General features: G+C 52.6%; 1 protein-coding gene across 1 annotated transcript in view; it reads left to right on the top strand.

Annotated features, from left to right (window-relative positions):
• Window positions 1–25,204, top strand: part of TSPAN15 (tetraspanin 15) — a 48,692-nt gene that overhangs the window by 14,219 nt on the left and 9,269 nt on the right. Inside the window, exons 2-4 of the mRNA XM_059662502.1 lie at window positions 10,291–10,476; window positions 11,643–11,717; window positions 22,715–22,810. Coding sequence (XP_059518485.1) covers window positions 10,291–10,476; window positions 11,643–11,717; window positions 22,715–22,810 — 357 coding nt within the window. The remainder of the gene's footprint in view (window positions 1–10,290; window positions 10,477–11,642; window positions 11,718–22,714; window positions 22,811–25,204) is intronic.

Raw genomic sequence — 25,204 nt, 5'->3', positions numbered from 1 at the left:
CGATTTAAAATGGCAGCCCCCTCCCCCAGCCTCCCTGGCTTCCTTTCCTGTTCTGCTGTTTTGTTTTTCTTTAGAGCGCGTGTAACCAGGACATACGACGTGTTTTTCTTGTTTGTCTCTCCCCAACTAGAATGTGAGTCCCACCAGAGCTGGGGCTCTGTGTTTGCTGCTCTACCTGTGCTCCGCTCCCCTTCCTAAAGCAGCTGCTCTCAAAGTGTCTTCCAGGGATCCTCGGTGGGTGGGTGATCCGGGAAGGCCAAACCATTTTCTTTCTTAATCATTTTCAATTACAGTCGACATACATCGTTATATTAGTTTCAGGTGTACACCCCAGTGACCAGACATTACATAAATTAATATGTGATCACGCCAATAAATAAAACCATATTCGTAATAATAACATGTTTTCCCTCTCTCACTTGCTGTATAAACGGTTTGTTTTAGCCCGAGAGACCAGGCCTTGGGGGTCTGCCTTCTGTGAGCTTCCCCGGCCTCCGCCTACCTACCTGCCCTTGGCGCCAGCGATGCTGAGCTGCTGCCTCTGAAGCACCTCGTGGGCACCTGAAACTCTTGTCCACTTCAGAAATTCTCGCCTGTCAAATGCATGCATTACATGGGCTCAGTTCAAACACTGCCTCCTCCAGGAAGCCTCCGTGATCTCACTGGTCTTGCCCAGGATTTAGCATTTCCTCCTCTGCACGTTCAGTCCCCTGTACCCCGTGTTTCCCCATTTCTGCTGCATTTGTTGGCGAGTAGGTGTTCTTAGTAGAATGAGCTCCTTGAGGGCAGGAACTCGGTATCTTTTTACTCCCGGTAACTGACAGGCATTTAGTAGATGTATGTTGGATCAGTGAGTGCTGCCTTGGAATTCAGAATAGGGACTCCCCCTCCCCTGAATTATCCTTGGACCAAAGTGCCTCTAAAGGGGAAATGGCTTGTGGTGTTTGATTTGAGTCTTGAAATGTTAGTGTTACATCCGTCCTACCTCTTTCCTGGGGAAGGGGAAGTCACGTTTACTGAGCAACTGCTTGGTGCCAGGAACTTCCATGTAGCATCTTGCTTCAGGGGCATTGTGGTTCATTAGGCCACTGTGAACTGGCATAGGCCCTAACCACTTCCCATATGGCTTTGTCAGGAGAGTGTGGTCTGGGAGCGGAGCCATCAAAATTCCTATGAACTTCTGGGACTAGTGTATTTACACAATGTGAAGTCCTGTAGGTCAAAGATGGTATGTGTGTTGCTGGGTTCTGCCACCATGCCCTGCATGCAGGAGGTAATACACACCTGGAATTACCTGTCAGTGGGCACAGTTAATACTATAAATATCAATACCAGTGAGGGCTTCCCATTGTTGATTTCATAGGTGATCAGGAGTGAAGAGAGATCCCTGTAGCTGGGGTGACCCAGGAAGGCTGCCAGGGGGAGGAGGGCTTAGAGCTGAGCTTTGGAGGATGGTCATTAGTCCTTTTGGGCTTTATTCCCAAAAAACCGTTGTTCTCCTTTCCACGGCTGCTGTGGCCGGCAATGTTGAGGGCGTGCACCTCCTCTGAGGTTGGGCTGGGAAGGGCATCTCGGTCCCCTGTAGGGCCTTTCTCATGCAGAAGCGTGACCTTCCTGGACTTGGAGGGAAAGCTTGGAGAACTCAGGAGAGGAGACACCAGGCCCAAGTCGAATGGGAGCTAGTGACGGAGCTGGGATTACAGTCCCAGGCTCCCATGCCCCAGGTCAGTGCTCCTTCCAATGTATGATGCTGCCGCCTTTCTTCTTTGCCCTTTGACCTCTGTGGAGTCATGAGCGTTTGTAGTGGGTCAGCTTACATTCTTCAAGGCTCTGCAATGCCAGGCACTGACAATGTGTGATCTGATCACCTCCTCTGCCTTCCAATCCTAGTTTAGGGGCAGAGGAAGGGTTTAGTTCAGATGTGGGATTTTGGGCAAAGGGGGGAAAAAATGAATCAAGGGAATTTGATTCATTTTCCTTAGATATAAAAGTAGACCTAACGTTAAAAAGAAGCAGCATGAGACAGTAAGCCCTGCTATTGCCAACATTATATAGAGACCGGCCTTCATTCATATGCGCCCAACTCAGGCAGGTGTGCCCTGACTGTGAGGCCTCACTGCCTTCTGCACTCATGGCCGGAATTTCCCTTATCTCTTCCTCCCCTTCCCCCATGCCTGGTCCTCCACCGCCTGCTCCCTTCTGGTGGCTCCCTCCTTTGTTGTGGCTTCTCCTCTCAGCAGCCCAGATGGTGAGGGAGAAGTAAGATCATGGGGGATCCCCCCTTCATCCCCCTTCCCTGAAGTTGCTCTTGTCCTCACTTGGGGTCTCATTGGGCAACTCCTATGCTTTCTCTGGAAAGAGCCCAGGCCAGGGGAAGACTGGGGGGTGTGCCTGGCTCACTTCCTGGTGGACGGGTATGGGTACTAGCAGGCTGCTGGGACCTGAACCGAAAGCCGTTGTCTGGGACAAAGCTCCTTTCACCTCTGTGAGCCTGTGTCTCTTTAAAGGGTCTGAAAAAGGGGTCATCTTACCCACTCTGGCCAATGGCTTGCAGCCCTGAGCAGTGGAGCCTCAGCCAACTGGGCCAGGAAGACAAAGAGGGGTGACCAGCAGTGGTTCAGCACAGGATGTACCCCTGAGTGAACCCCAGCAGGAAGCAGCTCCACCCCAACCCCGCATAGCTCTTCATCTCTAGTCTCCTGCCCATATCCCAGAGCCCCAGTCTGCATTCATCACTCCTAGCCTCTCTGCTCCAACCCTAGGCCTCTGGTGCTGCTCTCAGTGGCCTGAGCAGGAAGTCCCCACTCCCAGAGCCTGGGTCCTGGCTGCATTCCGGGGAGCACTGGCTTCGGTTCTGATTGGCCTCTGGCTAATGAGTCAGCCTGGCCTGGGGCTGAGATCTGGGAAGATAATCACCCTGGTGCCAGGAGAGCGCAGCCCTGGAAGGCAGGTCTGACTCGGCTCAGACACATGGAAGGTGGGGAGAGAGAAGGGTCCAGAGAGGGAGAGGACAGGAAACCAGAGAGGAGTGTTGGGTCGAGGTGATTTGCTCTTGACTCCCCTTTTCCCATGGCTGCTTCCAGGGTTTCTAGATGGACCACGAGTCACTCTTATCCTTAAACCTTGGACGGCTCCACTGTGGAATGGGGTCACCAGAGTTTCTTCTTCGGGCTCATAGGCGTGCGGAGCAAATACTTGCTCAGATTCATTTCTCCAACAGATACCAGACCGGTCCCCACGCTGAGGGCGGGTCCAGTGTATAAAGTCTGACTCCGGGCACCCTTCAAGGCCCAGCCCCAATGGGCCTTCCCTGATTTCCCAGGAGAAAGGGACTGCTCTGTTTCAGGGAGTCCTTATGAGGCGTTTGTTACACTACCTCCCATCTGCCTGCCCCAAACTCCCCAAGGCGCGTCTGGGGCTGGGCAGCTCTTCCCCTCGGCTTCCGTGTGTGCGGTGGTTCTCAGTCAGAGCCCACTTGGCCCTGGCCCGGGAGATTAGCTGGGCTCGCAAAGCTCCGGCTTGCGGCTTACGGTAGGCCTTTCTCAGCCTGGAATGTGCTGTGTGTGGGGGGAGTCTTTTTAGTTTTTATTTTGCCAGAGGAATGTGAAACATCATAGGGTGAGAACGTCATGAGAGAGGCCTCTAAGAAACTTCACCACATAGAGAACAGACAACACGTGGGAGTCTTTTAAATCAAGTCGTTGTCACCGTTGGTGACAGGAGGGTAGCCACCAGGCTGGTGTGCCCGCTCTCTTCTGAGAGAGATTTGTTTTCAGGGGCTTGTTTTCCACCCTGGGCCTCGCTGGAGGGCCCTGCCTGGGAAATACTTCCCGAAGTCTCTCCCCAGCGCTGCCTGTCAGCCATGCAGAAGCCTGGGGGAAGGGGAGGGAGCACTTTCATTAGAGAAAGCATGACCAAGAAGACGTAAGTGAAGAAGGAATACACTGTGCTCACGGGTAGGAAGCCCTGCCTCAGTCCTACCCAAAGGGATCTGTGGATTCGGGCGGCTCTAGTCACACCTCAGCAGGTTGTGTGTGTGTGTGTGTGTGTGTGTGTGTGTGTTTCATGGAACTTGATAAATTGATTCTAAAATGTATAAGGAAGAGTCAAGGTCCACGAATATCCGGTCACTTCTGAAGAAGACAGGAAGGAGGGACTTGACCTACTAGGTGCTAAGATGTGTTCTAAAGCTACAGTCACTACAACGGGGAGGCTTGTTGAGGGGTAGATTGACTGATGGAAGAGGCAGGGAGCTAGAAGCTGACCTAGGCGTATGTGGAACCCTAGTGTATGGCAGTGGGTCATGGCAGGTCTCTGGGGCTGGAGGACTGGTTAATAAATGTCCTCGTTACACAACAAACCAGAGCAGGCTGTGCGGGAGAACGCCGTGGATCAAGGATGGCCATTAACTGAGTCCTCTGCACTTGATCTCCAGTTTTTAAAAAGAAGTCCAGCGTCAAGGCAGAGCTGACAGCAAAGCCCAGTGACGAAGACCAGGGGCCGGCTTCTTTGTTGGCGGAGGAGGCAGCTTCTGTTGCTTTCTCAAGGCCTGGCTTTATTTGGGGCTGAAAGAAGCCCTGCTCCTCCAGCACAGGCTGCCTGGAGGTAGGACGGGGCCCGGTCAGTGGCACCCGGGCTCAGGGGCCCCAAAGCTTAGAATACTGCCCTGCAGCCCGGGAGGTGGGTCTGGCCCTGTATCGGTTTGGGTTGGGGGCACTGCCAGGGCCTCTGGATCTGGTCTGTCCTGCTTTCCTTAGGGGAAGGAGGGGTGGGCATCAGGAACCGCACCTTCTTGGGGAAAGTGGGAGGAGAGATGTTTTTCTCCTGAATGAAGCCAGTGAATACTATGGAACCTCCTCTAGCTAGTGGCAGGGTGATCAGGACACATGATTTTTTACTAAGAGTGGTCTCTCTCTACTTTCAGAAAACAACAGTGTAAGAGTGGTAAGAGACAGCATCAATGAGAAACACTTTAGATCCGTGCTGTCCAGTACGATGGCCATTAGCTGCATGTGGTCAAATTAAAATAAAATAGAATTTAAAAATTTAGTTCCTTAGACACACAAGCCACATTTCAAGAGCTTGTTAGTCGTCACATGTGGCTAGTGGCTACTGCATTGAATGTTACCAACATCATAGAATATTCCGTCGGCACCTTTATGTTCTGCAAAAACATTTCAGATCACTTCTCTCCCAGATCTTTGCAAAAGCCTGGTCTGGAAGCCCTAGTGGCAGGACAGACAGATAGGTTTTTGTCATGAATCCTGAAGGTTAAGGGAGATGATACAGGTCTAGCAGTCTGGGGGATGCTGTACAGTGCTGGGGTCCAACCCCAGCAGGTCCAGGGGTCCCCAAAGGTGTGGACAGAGTTGGAAAACATATGCTGTGCAGATGTTTCTTTCCTGCAGCGACTGTGTCAAGCAGCAAGGATGGACCGGCTTCCGGCAGTACAGCACTTTATAGACGGCAGCAGGTCTTACTGTCCCTCAGGTGAAAAATGAGGTTCAAAGAGGGGGGTGACATGGCCCAGGACACTGCACTAATAAACAGAGGCCCGGATTGCCAACTCCCATCTTTAATCTCGCCTCTCCTGCTCCTTCCAGCCCTGATCTGGACGGAGGAGAAGCTGGTACAGAGTGTGCTGAGTAGGAGGGTGGGCTTGGGACAGAAGGGCTGAAGGATGCAAAGTCTAGGGTTTGTCAGCTGGGTGCAGGGACCCTGCTAGCCCCACCTCATATAAAACCTCTCTCAGGCCTTGGAGTTTAGCTTTCCCCCACATCTTCAAGCTAGAAACTCAGAAAAGTGCTTGGTTTGGGCCCAACACGGAACCCTGGAGGCTCGAGTGCCCCCTGAGATAGTTTTAGAATGAACCCGTGCTTGGGGCCTTCCAGGAAACACTGGCTCCTCCAGGAAGCCCACCCTGATTTTCTGACAATTCCTTTCTTCGTCTCACTTTTGTTCAAATTCCCAGAGTCCCCTGTCTCTCTGTAGCAGGAACTGCAGCTTGCTTCCCACAGACCAAGAGGCCTTCACCTTCTTTGTGCCAGGAACACTGCCCTTAGAGGTTAGCAGAGGTAAAGGTGTGACCTTTTCTCCAACCCCAATTGAAAGGCCTCCTGGACCCCATCCACAGGACCATCGAGGTCATTTCTAGCATCTCCCAATCTCCCCTCCTCCAGTCTTACCCCATGTCTAGTCTTGTGGCCCCTGGTGACCTCAGGGCCTGGAGCACAATAGGTGCCTGGTTTGTGCCTTTTGGAGTGAAAATGGGCCTTTCACGTCCCCTCCAAGTGCAGACTTGCCCCAGCTGGAGGCGGGGGTGGGGTGGGGGGTGCAGTCTGTGCAGGGGACAGTGACCAGATGCTTCCTGGAGGAGGAAACACAGGTGCTGGAGTGCCTCACGGGGCTCCTGCTTCCCACAGCTGCATGGAGCTGGGCCTCTCCCTGCAGAGAGGAAGGTGGGTCCCAGGCTGTGGGGCTCAGGGGGGGCTTTCAGCCCCTTTCACGCTGGGCACCCCGGTTCCTGAGCAGCCTGTTGAAGGCTTTGGGCCTGGCCTGTAGGCTGCCGGCAGCATGTGCTTTCCTTCTTTGGCCCCACCTGGGCGTGGCTGTGTGCCCCCTGCCCCAGCCTGTTTAGCTGAAGCTGTCCTGCTTGACAAATAGGCCATTTGCTTCCTGCGCTGGAGCTGGAGTGGCCGGCCGCCTGGGGAAGGGCTATAATTAGCAGAGAAGAGTGGATGTGATCGCACACTGGCATTGACAGTTAATTTTATAGTCAAATGGAAACATAAACTGATGTCATCGGAGATGTAAATATCATTTGGAAATCTTGAAGTTTCTGGGAACCGAGGAGCCCGGATCAGCCTGTGCTGTGTGGGGAGCCGCCTTGGGGTTGCCTGCCAGGCCTCTGGGAGAGCTGGGGTGGCGGCACCTCGGGGTGGCCCAGGAGGAACGGGCCGTGGGTACCCAGCGGTGGGGGAGTCAGGAGGCTTGGGTTGGCATTTGCCGTGATAGCTTTCCCTATGGCTTCAGTGGCCTGGAAATGTTGTGGTGCTTTGCAACAGGAGGGCGATGGGAGGAAGTTTTGTTTCCTGCCGACATGCTGTTCTGGAGTGGGCCCTGGGGCTCGGGGGAGCTTGTCAAAACAGAAGCTGAGTTCTGCCTCTGTGGAGAGGGCTGGGGTCAGTTCTGCTCAGAGCTGGGCAGCGACAGCGCTGGTGTTTTGGAGATGGTTTCCAAAGCAGGACACCTTACCTCGGAAGCACAGCCTCAGCGGGGAGTGAGGGAGGGGGGTCGCCATCCTGCCCGAGAAGAACTGTTTTCTTTGTTTACAACAGGAAACGTCGTAGGACTCTCAAAAGTATATGGGTCCATTGTGAAAATATTAAGATGTTCTCCTGTTGGTTCAGTGACAGCATGAGGATTACACTTTCCATCAAGATGGAAAATGAGCCACAGCTGGTTTGGCTCAGCGGATAGAGTGTCGGCCTGCGGACTGAGGGTCCCGGGTTCGATTCCAGTCAAGGGCACATACCCGGGGTTGGGGTTGTGGGCTCTATCCCCAGTAAGGGGCGTGCAGGAGGCAGCCAATCAATGATCCTCTCTCATCATTGATGTTTCTCTCCCTCTCCCTCCCTCTCTGAAATCAATTATATGTATAAAAGATGGAAAATGAGCCCTGACTCTGTAGCCCTCAAGTTCACCTCGTCCTCACAGTCACTCTCTGCCTGGGCTCTGAGGACGGTGTTTCCCTGTGGGGTTCTTCCTTAACCATAATCCTCAGCCTTGGGGTGGAGGGGTGGCCGCCTCTGTGACTGGCTCAGGGTCAGGGCTGAGTGAGTGATTCTTTGCAAGTGCAGTGATCGGAAGCGGGGAGCTGGCTTTCTAAAGCTGCCCGCCCTTGTTCTCAAAGGCCCCACAGGGCTTAGGCTGATCTTGAACAACGATTTCACCGTGTTCTGGGTTTTGGAGCATGAAGTGGCCAGAAAGTCTTTGTGTAACCTCTCTCTTACAAAGGTAGGCTCATTTCCCGGGATCTCCATTTTCCTGGGTAGGGCCGTGTGTGCGTTTGTGCCCTGCCTTATAAATCTTAACGTTTACCCAAGTGGGTGAGTTTGATGACATCATTTTACAGTGTTCCTGCGATGGCCATGTGAGTTTGTCGATGTCTTCCGCACCTCCTGGCCCGTGTGTACTGGAAAGACATTCCTGCTAGACTTGGGGAGAGTGGATCTCTGTAACCCAATTACCTTTTCAAACCAAAGGAGTGGCACTTAGCTGTGAAATACAGCAGACTGCGGACCCGAGGGTGAGGATCCCGGCGCCCTGGCCGTCCTGTTACCTGGTGTTTCTAAGTAAGGTTGGTCTGTGTGACATTTGGCATCCTTGCCCTTACCCAGGACAGTCTTTAGAAAGAAGTCAGAGGGATCTATTCGGAGGGCACGCTTAGCCGATTGAAGGCTGGGTAGGCCAGTAGCTGCAGGGACAGCCTCCTCAGTGTTCCAGATGTTGGCTTATCTGTGCTCATGGCACATCTTGCCAACATGTGAATTATCTCTCACTTCCTTTCCTCGGGCCTTAGCCGGCAGCACCCTGTCTTCTGGTTATGCTCCCACATTGCCTTCCGCTCAGTAGAGGAGTCCGGGGTCTCCAATGATCTGCCCCTGCCCTCGGGAGTGTGTGGCCTGGAAAGTCAGAGTCCTTGGACAGGCAAGAGACATGGTTGGAAGCATTGACCTCACACCCACGGGGGTCTGTTGGGAAGCCCAGCTGGCATCCATTCAGCAGACACTGGTTGTAAACGCTGATTGTGCTTCCTAAATGTCAGGGCAGTACTGGCTGTTGGGGATGCCCGAAATAGTCGAAAAAACCCCTCCTGGCGCGGAGCTTATATTCTTGTGGGGAAGACAAACGATTACAAAATCAACGGAAAAAGTCATATGCTGGCAAGTACAAAGGAGAAAAATGGAACAGGGAAATGGGATCAGGGTGTCAGGAGGCAGGATTCTTTCTTAAATAAGATGGCCCCCCGAAAGGCCTCACCACGCACAGGTGACAACTGAGCAAGGGCAGGAAGGAGGTGAGGGAGTGAGCCATGTGGATTTCAGGAGGAAGCGCGTTCCAGGCAATGGAACAGACTGTGCAAGGCCCAGGTTCTCTGACCCTCCACAGGGCATTCCCCCTGACTCACCAAGACTTTTCCTGAGATTTCCAAATAGGGTCTGTATTAGTTTGCTAGGGCTGCTATAACAAAGTACCACAGACTAGGGGGCTTACACAACAGAAAACTTTTATTTATTTTTTAAATTTTATTTATTTATTTTTTAATTGATTAAGTTATTACATATGTGTCCTTATCCCCACGTTACCCCCCATCCCCCCTCTCATGCCCTCACCCCCTGTTGTCTGTGTCCATTGGTTAGGCCTATATGCTTGCATATAAGTCCTTTGGTTGATCTCTCCCCTTACCCCCACCCTCCCCTTCCTTCCCTCTGAGGTTTGATGATCTGATGGATGCTTCTCTGTCTCTGGATCTGTTTTTGTTCATCAGTTTATGTTGTTCATTATATTCCATAAATGAGTGAGATCATGTGATATTTACCTTTCTCGGACTGGCTTGTTTCACTTAGCATAATGTTCTCCAGTTCCATCCATGCTGTTTCAAATGGTAAGAACTCCTTCTTTTTTACTGCAGCATAGTATTCCGTTGTGTAGATGCACCACTGTTTTTTAATCCACTCATCTGCTGATGGGCACTTAGGCTGTTTCCAAATCTTAGCTATGGTGAATTGTGCTGCTATGAACATAGGGGTGCATATATCCTTTAACAACAGAAATTTACTGTCACAGTTCTGGAGGCTGGAAGTCAAAGACTAGGTGTTGGCAGAGTCAGTTTTTCTGAGGCCTCTGTCTTGGGTTTGTAGGTGGTTGTCCTCTCCCTGTGTCTCCCATTGGTCTTCCCTTTGTGTGTGTCTGTGCCCTAATGCCCTCTTCTTATAAGGACAACAGTCATATTGGATTAAGGCCCACTGACCTGACCTTATTTTAATCTAATTACCTCTTTACAGGCTCTGTCTCCTAATACAGTCACACTGAGGTCCTGGGGGTTAGGACCTCAGCATAGGAATTTTGGGGGGAATACAATTCAGCCTCTAACAGGTTCCCTCCCTGGACAGTCATTGGGGTGAGCCCCCCCAGTGGCCGGTACCACAGCCCTCACTAAGCTCTTTGGAGGAAAATCTAGTGCCTTCCAGTCCTTCTCACCTCCCCCTCCCGGCTTTCTCGCTGCAGCTGATCGGGACCCTGGTTCTGTCAGTGGGGATCTATGCAGAGGTCGAGCGGCAAAAATACAAAACCCTCGAAAGTGCCTTTCTGGCCCCGGCCATTATCCTCATCCTCCTGGGAGTCATCATGTTCATCGTCTCCTTCGTCGGCGTGCTGGCCTCCCTTCGAGACAACCTGTGCCTCCTTCAAGCCGTGAGTTGGCCCCGCACATCCCTCAGCTGGTGGGTGGCAGGTCCTTGGAGTCCCCGGGAGAGGCAGGGAGACTGGCCCAGGCCTTCGGGCAGCTCTCCTGGAGCGTTTCCCGGACCAGCCTCTCTGCCCACAGTGGCCACCTCCACTTCTGCATATGAAGGCTGATTTGAATACTAGCCGTCTCACTCACTTACCCCTCTGTGGGCCCAGACTCCAGTTGGAAGGGGTTGAAACCACACTCAAATGAGAGCAAGTGAAACAACAACCAGTGGGTAGTGAGTTCTTAGCGCACATAACCAGCAAACCCGCCCTGGGTCTGGGGTGCAGGCTGCGCCCAGGGCTCTCTCCCCGCACCTCCCAGCTGGACACCTGGCATTGCCTTTCTGTTCCCTGGGCGGTGGTCGCCAGCAGCCCCAGGCCAACAGAGTCCTTGTGGCTCTTGATCCCAGGGAATCTTTCTTGGGAACTCTGGCCCCAATCCCAGGACTCAGAAGGCCTGCCCTGGGGCCAGGGTGTGGGGCCCACCCTCCTGCCCCCCTTACTATGGGTGAAGGATGGGTTTTCAAAGCTGGGGGTACCAGATAGGCAGATGCATTTGCTCTGCACCCACATTGTCTTCCTCACAGGGGAGGCCCCTGAAAGCCCTATAAGCAGGGCCTCGGTGCTGCCTGAGGCTGGGATTTGCAGGCCTCAGTTTGGACCATGCTGGCACAGTGATGAAGCGCAGGTGTGGGGTGCATGTTCTCTGTCTCACTCTCCTCACCACCCTGGGAGTCTGGGAAGCCCCTTGCGAGGGGCTCTGCCCGCACAGCTGGAAATGCCGCCCTGCCCGTTAAGCCAGGCCTGTCCCCTCTGGAGCAGCCTGAGCGAGGACCAGCTCTCCTGTGGGGTTGGGGAGGCGGAGGCGGGGCGGGATGCTTTTCCATCTCGGTCCCTGGGACAAACCTCGGTAACAGCCGGGCTGACAGCTGAGTCACTTTTCCTGACCACGGGCTCCTAAGACGGGCCTTCCCTCAGAACATCCACATCCTGTGTCCTCACAGGAGGAAGGGCGAGTGGCCGGGAGGCGCTGTCCTCCGACAGCGGTGGCTCCCGATGAGCTTGTCCTCGGAGCTGGCGGCGCTTCCTCTGCCCCTCTAGGCGAATCTCTGAATTTTGTTTTTCAGTTTATGTACATCCTTGGGATCTGCCTCATAATCGAGCTCGTTGGTGGCGTGGTGGCCTTGCTCTTCCGGAACCAGGTGGGCCTGGGGCGCAGTTATCAGCCACATGCATGCCGGGCCCTACTGTGTGTGTGCCTGGGCTGTAAAACTGGGCGTGCGCAGAGAAGAGAGCAGGGCATACCATGCCTCGTTTATTTTGCTGGGGAGACGGGCACTGAAAGGGGAAACCAGAGAGCAAGAAATCAACACAGGGTGATGGGAGAGTGCCTGGGTGCAGAATGGGAGGACAGTGACGACATAACGAGAGGGAGCCTACCAGGTGAGGCTCAGGGGAGCAGATACCCAGGCAGAGGGAGCCACTGAGGCAGAAAGGAGCTTGTCCAGTGTGTGGACCAGTGTGGATGCACTTGGCTGAAGGGCATGAGAGAGGGGAGGGATGGAAGGCGGAGCTGCAGAGCCGGCCAGTGCAGGTCACGTGGGTTCTCAGGGGCCAAGGTGTAGGAGGTGGGAATTTTCTCCCAAGACAGTAGGAAGCCTCTGCAGAGTTGTGTGGGGGGAGTGATGTGTCCTGGCTTACATTTCACTCACTGCGGGGAGACGGGTTTGGCGTACATTTTGGAGGCACTGTCTATAGGACTTCGTTGTGCGGGGATGTCAGAGTGGGGATGAGAAAGGCTGAGAAGACCATGTGGCAGCAAACCCGCTGGAAGGGTCTGCAGAATCAGGAGCCCTTTGAGTGGGTTCTCAGGACTCCTGGTCTCCCACTCTTTCCATCACAGATGCCATGTAGCCTCATACGAGCTGGGTGACCTTGGGCAAGTACTTCACCTCTTGGGAGCCCCTGGGCTCCTTAGCGGGTCATGGTTCCCAGCTCATGGAGTTCGGGCTGAGGATTTGATGAGAGAATGCGTGCGAAGAACTTGGCCCCTAGTGCACCCTCATTACATATGAGCTCCTTTGCCCTGAAGCCTGAAGAAGAGAAGGGACTTGCCCAAGGTCCCACAGGAAGCCAGTGGCTGCGCGGGGCTGAGGGCCAGCTCGGAGATCCGGAGATCCGTCATTTCTCCCATAATCTGGTTCCTTTGTCTTCCTCCGGGCTTGGCGTTGGAGGCAGGGCTTGAGGGGTAGGGCCTGTTCTCGGAAACTCAGTTTTCTCTGTCCGCTCCCCTGCCCCCACCCTCACCACCCGGACTGTTTTGTTCCTGGCACTCCTGGGCGTCGTTGTTGGACGGTGCACCAAGGATGCAGCCAAATTGTCCATCTTGTCAGAAGTTGAGCCCAAGGCAGCAGTCACTGTCCCAGACACAAAGTTCCCAGACACCGGGTTGCTGGATCCCTCAAATGACCAGAGTCTGACTCGCCAAAGTCTTCACTGGCTCAGGTGGGAGCAGGAAACAACTGTTCTGCCTGGGCCTCCTATGAATGGACCCTAACCGCAGGCCTGTCTACACCCCTGGAACCCAGGGGTCTTCGTGTTTTATGAGCCCCGGGAGAGGGGAGAGGAGATTCCCATCGTATTAATGAAGTCAGTGAGGCACAGAGAGGTTAGGAAGCCCTCCCAAGAGCACACAGCAAGACAGAGGCAGCTCAGTCCTTTTTTCAATTCTATTTTTTTCTATCTCCCTACCCCCCAGGTTTATTGAGATATAATTGACAAATAAAACTGTAATATATTTAAACTCTACAATGTGATGATTTGCTATACATAAACATTGTGAAATGATCACCACAATCAAGTTAAATAACTCCTCCATCACCTCACACGGTTAACTTTTGTGAGTGTGAGAATGTTTCAGATCTACCCTCTTAGCAAACTTTAAGTATATAATACAGTATTGTTAGCTCTAGTGACCATGATGTAAATTAGATCCTCAGAACTTACTCATCTTAACGTGGAAAGTTTATACCAGGGGTCCTCAAACTACGGCCCGTGGGCCACATGCGGCCCGCCGAAAACATTTATCCGGCCCGCCGGGTGTTTTTGCCGCCGCTGCCTGTTGCTTAGCAGCCGACTAGTTTTTTTTTAAACTATAGTCCGGCCCTCCAACGGTCTGAGGGACAGTGAATTGGCCCCCTGTTTAAAAAGTTTGAGGACCCCTGGTTTATACCCTCTGACCAGCACCTCCCCATTTACACCCACCCCCAGTCCCTGGCAACAGCTTTTCTACTCTCTGGTTCTATGGATTCAACTTTCTTCTTCTTTTTAGATTCAACATATAAGTGATACCAAAGAGTCCATACAGTATTTGTCTTTCTCTGTCTGGCTTATTTCACTTAGCATAATGTCCTCCAGGTTCATCCATGTTGAAACATATGACAGGATTGCCTTCTTTTTCATGGCTGAATAATATTCCATTGTATATGTGTGTGTGCTGTATATGCACAATACAATATGCATGCTGTGTTTTTCTTTACCACATTCATCTGTTGACAGACATGTAGGTTTTTTTCCATATCTTGGCTGCAGTGAACGTGGGAGATCTCTTCATGGCAGGTAGCTCTTTTAGATAGTGATTTTATTTCCTTCGGATGTCTATCCAGAAGTGGGATTGTGGGATCATATGGTAGTTCTAGTTTTAATTTTGTGAGGAAACTTCATACTGCTTTCCATAATGCTTGCCCCAGTTGACATTCCCCCTAACAGTGTACAAAGGTTCCCTTTTCTCTTCAGCAACATTTGTCATTTCTTGTCTTTTTCTTAATGGACATTCATGTGAGATGATAGCTCATTGTAGTTTTGCTTTGCATTTCCCTGATGATCAGTGATGCTGAGCATCTTCTCATTTACCTGTTGGCCATTTGTCTGTCTTCTTTGGAAAAATATCTGTTCAAATCTTCTGCCCATTGTTTAATTAGATGATGATGATTATTATTGCTATGGGGTTGCAAGGGCTCCTTATATATTTTAGATATTAACCCCTTATCAGATATATTATTTGCAAATATTTTCTCCCATTCTGTAGGTTGTTTTTTCATTTTTCTAATCATTTCCTTTGCTGTGCTTAAACCTTTTAATTTGATGTAGCCCCACTTGTTTATTTTTGCTTTTGTTGCCTATGCTTTTGGTGTCAGAAAAAAAATTATTACCAAGACCAATGTCAAGGAACTTACTCCCTATGTGTTCTTGTACAAGTGTTATGACTTTAGTCTTACTTTTAAGTCTTTTGTCCATTTTGAGTTGATTTTTGTAAGTTGTATGACATAAGGGTCTAGTTTCATTTTTTTTTTTTTTTTTGCATGTGGATACAGTTTTCTCAGTCCCATTTACTGAAGAGACTATCTTTTCCCCTTTGTGTACTCTTGGCAATTTTGTTGAAAATTAGTTGACTATATATTTCTAGGCTCTCCATTCTGTTCCATTGATCTATGTGTCTGTTTTTTAGATAATACCATACTGTTTTGATAACTATAGCTTTGTAATATAGTTTGAATTCAGGAAATGTGATGCCTTTAGCTTCACTTTTCTTGCTCATCATTACTGTAGCTATTTGGGGTCTGTTGTGGTTCTATACAAATTTTAGGATTTTTTTTTCCTATTTCTGTGGGAAATGCCATTGAAATTTTATAGGGATTGCACTGAACCTATAGATTGCCCTGGGTAGTATGGACATTTTAATAATGTTATTTCTTTCAATCCATGAATAAGGGATATCTTTCCAATTATTTGTGCTGTCTTCAATTTCTTCCAATGTTTTATAGTTTTCAGCATACAAGTCCTTGTTTAAATTTATCCCTAAGTATTTTATTATTTTTTATGCTATTGTTAAATGTTATTGTTTTCTTAATTTCTGTTTTTTGGGTAGCCCATTGTTAGTGTGTAGAAATGCAACTGACTTTTGAATGTTGTTTTTTGTATCCTGCAACTTTACTGAATTTGTTTATCAGTTCTCAGTTTTTTGCTGGAGTCTTGAGGATTTTCTATATATAACATCATGTCATCTGCAAACAGACAATTTTACTTCTTTTTCTCTAATTTGGATGCCTTTTATTTCTCTTTCTTGCCTAATTTTCTTGTTTTGGCTAGGATTTCCAGTACTATGTTAAATAGAAGGGGTGAGAGTGGGCATGGTGTCTCTTCCTGATCTTAGAGGAAACTTTTTTAGCTTTTCACTTTTGAGTATGATGTTAGCTGTGGACTTGTCATGTATGGCCTTTATTATGTTGATACATTCTTACTATACCTAATTTGTTGAGAGTTTTTATCAGCAAGGATATTGAATTTAGTCAAATGCTTTTCTGCATCTATTGAGATGATCATATGATTTTTATCTTTCATTCTGTTAATGTGGTATATCACATGGATTGGTTGGCAGATGTTGAATCATCATTGCGTCTCAGGGATAAATCCCACTTGATCATGATTTTGTAATTCTATTGATTTTGGTTCGCTAATATTTTGTTGATGATTTTTGCAACTATGTTCATCAGGGATGTTAGCTGGTATTTTTTGTGTGTGGTTTCCTTGTTGGCTTTGGTGTCAGTGCAATGCTGGCCTCGTAAATGAGTTTGGAAGTGTTCTCTTGTCTTCAATGCTTGGGAATAATTTGAGAAGGGTTGGTATTAATTCTTCTTTAAACATTTGGTAGAATTTACCAGTGAAGCCATCTTGTCCTGGACTTTTCTTTATTGGGAGACTTCTCATCACTGATTCAAGCTCTTTACTCATTATTGGTCTGTTCAGATTTCCTATTTCTTTAGGATTCAGTCTTGGTTGGTTGTATGTTTCTAGGAATTGATCTGTTTCTTCTAAGTAATCTAGTTTGTTGGTGTATAAGTGTTTATAACAGTCTCTTATGATCTTTTGTATTTCTGTGACGTCAGTTGTAACGTCTCCTCTTTATTTTTGTAGCATCTCTTTCATTTCAGATTTTATTTATTTAAATATTATGTTTTTTCATAATCTAGCTTTGTCAATTTTGTTTATGTTTTTCAAAAACCCAACTCTTAGCTTTATTGATCTCTTTAAATTGTATTTTTTAGTCTATATTTCATTTGTTTTCACTCTGATCTTTGCTATTTTCTTCATTCTAACTTCAGGCTTGGTTTGTTTTTTTTAGTCCTTTGAGGTATAAAGTTAGATTGTTTATTTGAGATCTTTTCCCCCCTTAATGTAGAAAGAATCACTATAAACATTATCTCTATAAACTTCCCTCTTAGAACTACTTAAAAGTTGGTATGTTGTGTTTAGATTTTAATTTGTCTTGTGACTTTTTAAAATTTCCCTTTTGATTTCTTATTTGCCTCGTTGTTGGTTTCCCAACCTAATCTTGCTACCTGCTCCTCCTTTTCCTCTTGTCTACTTTTCAGACGGTCTGTTCTGTGCTGGCGGAGCCAGGACGTGGGTTATTTTGTCAGCAGGGCTGAGGGGAGAGTTGTTTATTCCATTTGCCCACGTGGATGCTTTTCTGTGCAGCCAGCGCGGCTCCCGGCCGGCCTGCGGCTTTCCAGAGATGATGGGTTAGTGCTTTGCTGGCCACGGCCCAGGTCCAGGTCATGGTCAGCAGCAGCAGTGGTTTTAATAAACAATCCCCTTTGTGAGCAGCAGTCTGGTTTCCAGCGTGCTTTCCCAAAGGCAGTCCGATTTGTCATTTTCCAGCGCCTTGCAGTCACAGGGCTCCGACACCACTCCTCTTTAGTGCGGGAGCCGAGCCCAGATGAAACCTCCAGGGGCCATTTAGCCCTCACAGGTTGGATGCTGTGGGCCTGAGGTCGGGGTGGGTGTTACCAGTTATTCACAGACCCCGAGGGAACCGTGTGGTGAGGTGTGTGCCTTCCCCTGGGATGGGGTGTCCCCTCACCGAGTCCTGCCAGAGGATGTCTCGAAATGCAGTCCAGGATGGACCCTCACCATCGGGGACTCAGTTGTTTGGGGTTCATGGTGGGCTGTGCTGTCCTATGCCTATAATACATATTTCAAAATAATTCAAAAATGAGATGCAAAACTATAAGCACAGTAAGATTTCCACATGAAAAAAAAAAAAAAGGCCTGGAAACCTCTGGAAGGAAATAGAAATCTGAACACACAAACTCACATTTCCTCTAACGGGTAGGGACAGGGACGATTTTTATTTTCTTGTTTATATTTTTTTCCTAGCTTTCAAAGTTCCTTTTCCCTTTGTCATAATCCAGGGGAAAATACCACATAAAGAAAAATAATGTCCCTCCCAACTCCAGTGCAGTGTGACTTCGTCAAACAAGAGATGAGCCAATGGTGAGGCTAGGGAAGGAGCAGCCTGGCTTGCGGATGGTGCGGGAAGGGGCAGTGTACGGTGGAGAAAAGGGCGGGGAGCAATCACGGTCAGCTGCTGGGAGGAGGTGAGCTCCCAATTCCATGTTCTCCTCCCCAAGAGGAGAAGACAGCTTTCTCTGAGCCACACTGTCACAGGTCCAGCCCCCACAGGTTGCCTGCTCACTCTAAGAATCCACTTGTGGTGACAAATGGGGACAAATCATCCAGCGAATAACTTCACACTAAGTTCTCAGGAAGATGCATGGACCGTGGCCACAGCCAGGCTGCAGAGATACAGACTCCCTGGAGTGAGGCAGAGACTCTCTACCAGCGCCTGGCCCTGGACCAGGGTTCTGCTCTCAGGCCCCTCCTGACGGTCAGACGGAAGAGACCTCTCTGCCTGTACAGCCCGGTGGCCATGCACTGGGGAGCCGGGCACAGAGCAGGTGGCCCTGAGGCCTGGGCAGAAGGAGCAGGGGTGCAGCATCTTGACCTCCGCCAGTGGGAGGAAACCTGAATGACCTCCATGACTTGTCTGTCTCACCCCTCTTGACCTACCATCACCCCAGCCTGTTCCCGGGACTCTCTTGAGGATGTCAGGAATGTTGGAGGCGGGCAACCCCTACCTGTGTGTTCCCAGGCAGGCAGAGCAGAGCAGGGTCACCCAGAGGGTGCCGGGCTCTACCTGCTGTATCTGTGTCCCCATCCCAGGCCTTCCCTCTGCCACCCGGGCCTTGACACCCAACTTCAGGCCAGGGATGGTGGGCAGCATGCAGCCTGTTTATTTTATCGTGACACTGGCATTAGCTAGCTCTGGGCCTGACCTTGGGGTCAGGGAGAAAGGAGATGGTCCCACACACGCACAGGCGCGCACGCACCCCCCCCCCACACACACACATGCATAAAACACGCACACACGCACCATGGCCCGCTTGGCTGAGCACCTGAACATGTATATCCTTCTACCCAGAGCAAAGGAGAGAAAGTTCTGCACTGATCTGGCCAGACTCCACTGCTGGTGCACCCCACCATGGCTAGCCATCGGGGAGTGAGAGCTGGAGCCCCAAATACCTGGGAAACGGAAGCAGAGCCTCTCCCGCCACAGGGGTTAAACCTGTGGCCTCGGCCAGGCCTGCGGGTGGGAATGGCAGGCATTCCCACAGCCTTGCAGCTCTCCTCTCCTTTTGTTCTTGCTTCTTGGGTTCTCTTTGGCCCTCAGTTGTCAGCTTGGGCCAGTCCAGGGCTGGAGCAGAGCCTGGGGCCTGGGGGCCAGAGGACGAGTCCCCACCTTTGAGGGGACTGAGGGAAGCCCAGAGAGGCTGGCTCAGGGCTATGAGGTGCTGGTTCCATGTTCTGAGAACCAGCTTGGCATTGGTTCCAACGGGGCTGCCAGCAGCCGGCCTCCCTGGCCTTGAGTTTGAGAAGCTGATATGGAGCCCGGCAGCCTCCAGGAAGCCAGGAGACCAGGACAGCGCCTTCCTGCTGGGCAGCTCCGGCCCTTTCCCTCCCTCCCTCCTCTCCCTGCTCCTCCAGCCTCCCAGCCTGGGGGAGCTGCTGCCACTGCCCCCCACCCCTTCCAGTTCCTCATTGATTTACAAACACCCTAAGCGTTTCTGCTGAGAGGGGCGATGTGGAGGCTTCGGATGCCTTTAAAACTAGATTTGAAAGAAAGAACTCTCTAGCTTGAACCTGGTGGCGTACACAACGGCCCTTTGATGTTTGCTTACCGTTTGCTTAATTTAGCCTGGGCCACACGGCCTTGAGGCCATGCCAGCGGTTTGTGAAAGGTGGTTTTCTAGTCCTTGTTGGAGCTGCCCTGCTGGTGTGTGTGTGTGTGTGTGTGTGTGTGTGTGTGTGTGTGCGTGCGTGTGTGACATGCGTGTGTTTGCCTCTGGGAGCAGCACAGGAAGCCAGAATTGTCTCTTCCCTGCCATGCTCCACAAGGCGTATCCTCTGGGTGGCACCCCCAATCTCTCCAAACACAGCAGAGCTCCCCACAGTCATAATGAACAGGGCAACTCACCTGCCTCACTGGAACTTCCCACCCACCCCCCAAACCCATCACGGCATAGGGACCACCTGACTGTCCTACACATCTCCTTGTACACACACACACACACACACACACACACACACACACGTACACAGACACAGACACACAAGTGCACATACACACACACACAGAGACCACACAGAGACCACACAGATACAGACACAGACATACACACATGCGCACACAGGCACACACACACAGTGCCAAAGGCAGTGCACACACATGCAGAGAGGTCCCTGCTGGGAACTGGGGCAGCTGCTGTCCACGGAGCCGGGGACCATCTGTTTCCCCTGCCCGTGTCTGGAGGCCTCCAGGGGGGCCTGTCTTCCCCACATGGCCCCGCTCGGCTCCCCAGACGGAAAGCCTGATTCCCACACAGGCCTCTTTTGGAGTTGGCAGCTTTGGAAGGTGAGCAGAGACTGAGATGGTTTGGGGAGCGAGGTCAGGGCTGCTCACCAAAGAGTGAGGGAGAGCTTTCCCCTTCGGGCCTCTGGGCATCCCCTCTGCAGACCTGCCCGGTCCTCCTGCCCTCCTCCCCTCCCCTCCATCTCTAGCACGTTGACCCGGTGGAGGGCTGGGAGGTGGCCAGTGGGCTGGGACAGGTGCAGAAGGACGTGGTAGACCAGGGCTATGTCTGCAGTGCCTCGAGAGTGGAAGGAGGCCGGTTGACACGCCCTCATGCAGGTGGCCTTAGACATGTCCCTGACACTGACATTGCCCCTTGTGGCCCAGCTCAGCCAAGGGCCCCTGCGGCATGCCACTCAATCCATGAGCTCATTCCCTGTCCTACCAGGGGTGGCAGACCGGCTCCGCCCTGGTGTCCTGTTTCTTAGACACTCCAACCATGGCCCAGGATCACCCAGGGGAGCAGGCACCTAAGGCTGGAAAAGCCAGGCGGTCCCTGCTCTGCCCAGGCTGTGTGGCCACCCAGCCCTGGCCCCAGGATCCAGCGCCAGACACGTGCAGGGAATGGGCTGTTGAGTGCAGAGGTTTCAGGCGGGAGAGGCCCGGCCCGGGCCGCGGAGGCTGCGTCCAGTCTTCCCCAGCTCCCAGGTCTGCTCCGGGGCGGCTGCTCGTCAGCAGCCGGGGGCTCTCCTGCTGCCCCAGAGCTTCCCTGCGCCGGTCTCCTTCGTCTCCTTGGCTTTGAGCGGTGTGTCGGGAAGGACCTGGCAGATGTATCCTTTGTGTCTCTTCCTGACACTGCAGATGGGCGGGGGAGATGGCCCCAAACTGAACCGTGGCTTCTTAACTTGGCTTCTTAAAGTGCATCAGGCGGAGAGTTTGACACCTTGAGTCAGCCTCAACCTGCCAGTGACAGCAGGGTGACCTTGGACAAGCCACATGGCTTCTCCAGGCTGCAGGGTGCTAGTGAGGGGTCCTCGGCCAGGACTGGCTCTTGCCCCAAGGCTGCCGCCATTGAAGTATGTCTTTTGGACAAGACGTGGGGCCTTGGTTCCCTCTGGGCTTAGCCATTTTCCACGGATGATGTGATAGGAGTGAAATGGTGCCATGGGTATGTGTCTCTGGAAGAAGAAAGATCTACTAACAAGACCAGGACCTGCTATGTCCCTGGCATCTTCATAAGGACTTCTGTAGTTTTAGTTTATTTAGATCTCAAAGCCCTATGGGGCAGAGGATGCCTCTCCATTTTGCAGGGGAAGAAATGGAGGCTCAAATGTTAAATGAAGTGCCTGAGGCCTGGTGGCTGCAGGACTGTTCTTGATCCTAAGGCCTGACAGCCACTCTCGGCCTTGTCTTTGATCTGGAAGATGTCATACATAGGCCTGGGAAACGGAGGCCCAGAGAGGGGAAGAGCTGTGACGGGGCCCGCAGTGGCAGGCCTGGGCCTGGACCCCAGGGCCCCGCTGCCCCAGTGTCCCCGCAGGCACCTCCCCCGGCCGTCGTCTGGCTCCAGGGCCGAGAATGCCCGCTTTGTGCCGCACAATCTCTGATGATACGAGGGCCTCCCTGCTCTGAAGGCCCCGATTGTCCCTGTGAGCATGGAGCTGGGCTGCCCACATCCCCGTCCCCACCCCGCCCGCTATGGGGCCTTTTGTGCTCCGGGATCTCAGCACAACAGCCAGGCCGTTGATCCAGAAGACCCGGGGTGACTGGGGGAGGGCGGCGTGCCAGCGCTCTTGCTCTTCCCGGTGGGGCTTGCCCCAGTTCCAGCCAGGAGGTGGGCCCTTGCCTCTGGGCCAGAGCCCTGCTGCGATGAGGAGGGGCCACGTGGAACTCGAGAGACCTCATGCCCTGTCCTGGCTGGGCCCCTAACCAGCCTGCTCTGCAAACTGGGGAGAGTCAGGCCCCCTCTCTGGCCTCAGCTTCCTTATCTGTAACACAAGGGGTTGGATAGTAGAGAAGAGTGGAGGGGTCGGGGGGGCAAAGGGAAGATTCAGCTCAGGCCTGTCTCTGGACAGTAGAAGGAACACCAGGTTGGGAACCGGGACAGCTGAGCGCCAGCCCCATGGCTGCTTTGGGGTTGTGCACCCCCAGCTGGGCCCCCTCTCAGGGCCTGGGTTGTTTGATCTGCAAAGGAAAAGGGGGTGAGTCCCTCCTGCTCAGACATGGCAGAGGGACCCAGGCATCAGATGGGCATTAGAGGCGCAGAGAGGGTGTGTGGGCAGGGAGGTCGAGAGTGTTCAGGGTGGGAGTGAGGGGGTGCTCCGTGCGGGCAGGGGTGGGGGCTTCCCGGGCACTTGGGCACCCTGTTCCAGTGGGAACTTCCGGGGAGTCTTGGGTTGGTCTCTGGGGTATGTGTGGTGCTCTTTTGTCATTTTTCTCTTTAAATAGACCATCGACTTTCTGAACGACAACATTCGAAGAGGAATCAAGAACTACTATGATGACCTGGACTTCAAAAACATCATGGACTTTGTTCAGAAGAAGGTGAGCCGGGCTTTTTGAGTCAGAGATGTGCCACCCATGCTCTTTGGCCCCCGCTTGGGACCCTGCTCAAGAGGGTGAGGGGGAGGGGTGATGTGGCTTATTCATTCCCAAGCAGGTGTCTGACCAGCCAGAACGGGGCTGGCCTTCTCAGCCAGTCCTCTGCCCACGTGCCTTGCTCTACCTGTTCCATGGACCCTCCCCCTAAAAAAAAGGAATAAGGTCGGAGTAGCTACAGGCCACCCTGCAGGGTCCCAGGGTGCCCCTCTCCAATGGGCAAAGACCCTCCTTCCTTGAGAGGGGAGTGAGCTGAGCTCTAAGCCACCCAGTTCAGAAGTCCCTTCTGCCGGCTCCTTCGGTGGCGGGAGGGCACTCCCTGCCAAGTCCAGGTCAGCCCCGGTGGGAACAGAGCCCTTCCCTGATTCCAGCCCCGGCATCGGGAACAGAACAGGGCTTCTCCTGTTCCTCCATGACCCTTCTTGGATGGCGATGATGTCATTTTGAGATGCTGTCCCTCTCCCCCAAGGGCGGCCCAAGCCTGTGAGCGCAATAGCAGCTGCAGGGCCGGCCCCTGTCCTGCTTGGCTTAGACACACCAATCTCACTTAGTCCTGACCCTCAGGCTCCTCATCTGCCTTGGGGGATCCTGATGGTCCCCTCCTCTTGGCGGGGTTGCCTGGACTTGATTCAGAAGTGCTTAGAGCAGTGCCAGGCATGGGGCAAGACCTCAGTCAGCAGGTGCCAGCGTCCTCATGTTCTCCCAGGTGAGGGCAGGCAGGGCTGGAGGACTGTGAGCCTGCTCAGCCCTGACAACACTTCCTGGTCATGGCCTGGGGGGCTTCTGCTGGCCTGACCCCCGTGACAGCCCTCCGTGGGGACGGACCAGCATCTCACTGCACCCAGGGCCCCCGCAGTGGCCACTCCCTTGGCTCAGGGCTTTCCTGTGGTCACAACAGGTGCGGCCTCTGGGCGGCCCTTCTCGGCAGGGATGTGCCTGCCAGCTCTGGCTGGTGGGTGGAACGCGATGCTTTTATTGGACCCAGCCTTGAGCTGGTTGGGGATTTTATTTCTCCCAGGGTGGGTGGGGGTGTGACTCATGCTCATTGGGCACCACTTGGTGTCAGGCCCTATGCTGGGTGCATCGTGCACGGCCTCTCTTTATAATCCTCAGCTCAGCTGTGCACAGCTGGGATTTCTCATCCGGCTTTGCAGATGAGGATCTGAGGCTCAGAGAGGCTGATCAGCTTGCCTGAGGTCACACAGCTGGGAGTGGTGGTGTGAAGATGTGAACTCGAGTCTGTCTGATTGCAAAGCAAATGCCCTTTGCGCTGTACCACAGAGAGGCACGTTCAGGTCCTAAAACCTGAAAGGTTGTGGGCTGATCAGGCCCTCTAACCATATCACTCCCCTGGGTAAGCCCTCCAGTGACTTCCCATCACTCAGAAAGAATACGATCCCAGCTCCTACTGTTCTGCCTCACAAGGCTTTGTAAGTCTGGCCTGTGCCGCCCCTTCACCCTCACCCCTCCCACTCTCCTCGCTGTGCCCTGCATGCTGGCCTCCGCCTGCTGCTGAAATACAGCCGGCTCATTGCTGTGCAGGGTCTTTGCACGTGTTGACTCTTTCCTGTTGTTCATGGTTCAGATTAAATGTCATCTCAGAGGCCTTTCCTGACCTCCTAACCTGCCGCTGCCCCGCCCCCTCCGTCCCTGGGTGCTCACATTCCTGGTGCACGGCGCTGTGGCACTGACCTTTCCATGCTGTGCTTGCACTCCGACTCCCTCCACTGGAATGTGTCCCACGTGGTGGGCAGGGCCGTGTGCTTTGCTCACCCTGTCCCTGCGGTGCCCAGAACAGTGCCTGGACACACTGCACCCCAGAAGAGTAACTACTCTCCCAGGCATTGGCACCGCTCCAGGGGGAGATGCAGGGAGGAGCTCCTCTCAGGGGAGAATGGCACCAGCCTTCTCTCCGTGCTGAGCCCAGGGCAGGGTGGAGGCGGGTGCCTCTCTGCTAAGGGCAGGCAGGCAGGCAGTGCTGGGGCCACTGGGTTGTGGTGGCTTCCATAGAATCCTAGTCCCTGGGACCCTAAAGGCCAACTTCTCTGGTCTGACACCTGCACTGGGACATGAAGATGGAATCCACTTGTCAAGGAAGGACTTGGCCTCCCGGTGCTTAGTCACCACCCTGGTATCCCACCAAGAGGCTTCTCAGCCTCAGCTCGCATGCCTCTCCAGTGACGGGGTGCTCTCCACCTCCGGGGCGGCCATGCTGCCTGGGGAGGGCTTCGCCCTGACAGCACCCGGCTCAGGTGCTCCCTGTCACTCCTGGGACCAGGGGGAGCCACCTCATAAATTGCACCGTCCCCTGCCAGGACCCCCTCCTGCTGTCTGCCCACA

Source organism: Myotis daubentonii, chromosome 13 (assembly GCF_963259705.1).
Source record: "Myotis daubentonii chromosome 13, mMyoDau2.1, whole genome shotgun sequence".
NCBI classification, from domain to species: domain Eukaryota; kingdom Metazoa; phylum Chordata; class Mammalia; order Chiroptera; family Vespertilionidae; genus Myotis; species Myotis daubentonii.
This window is presented reverse-complemented; position numbering and strand designations above follow the sequence as displayed.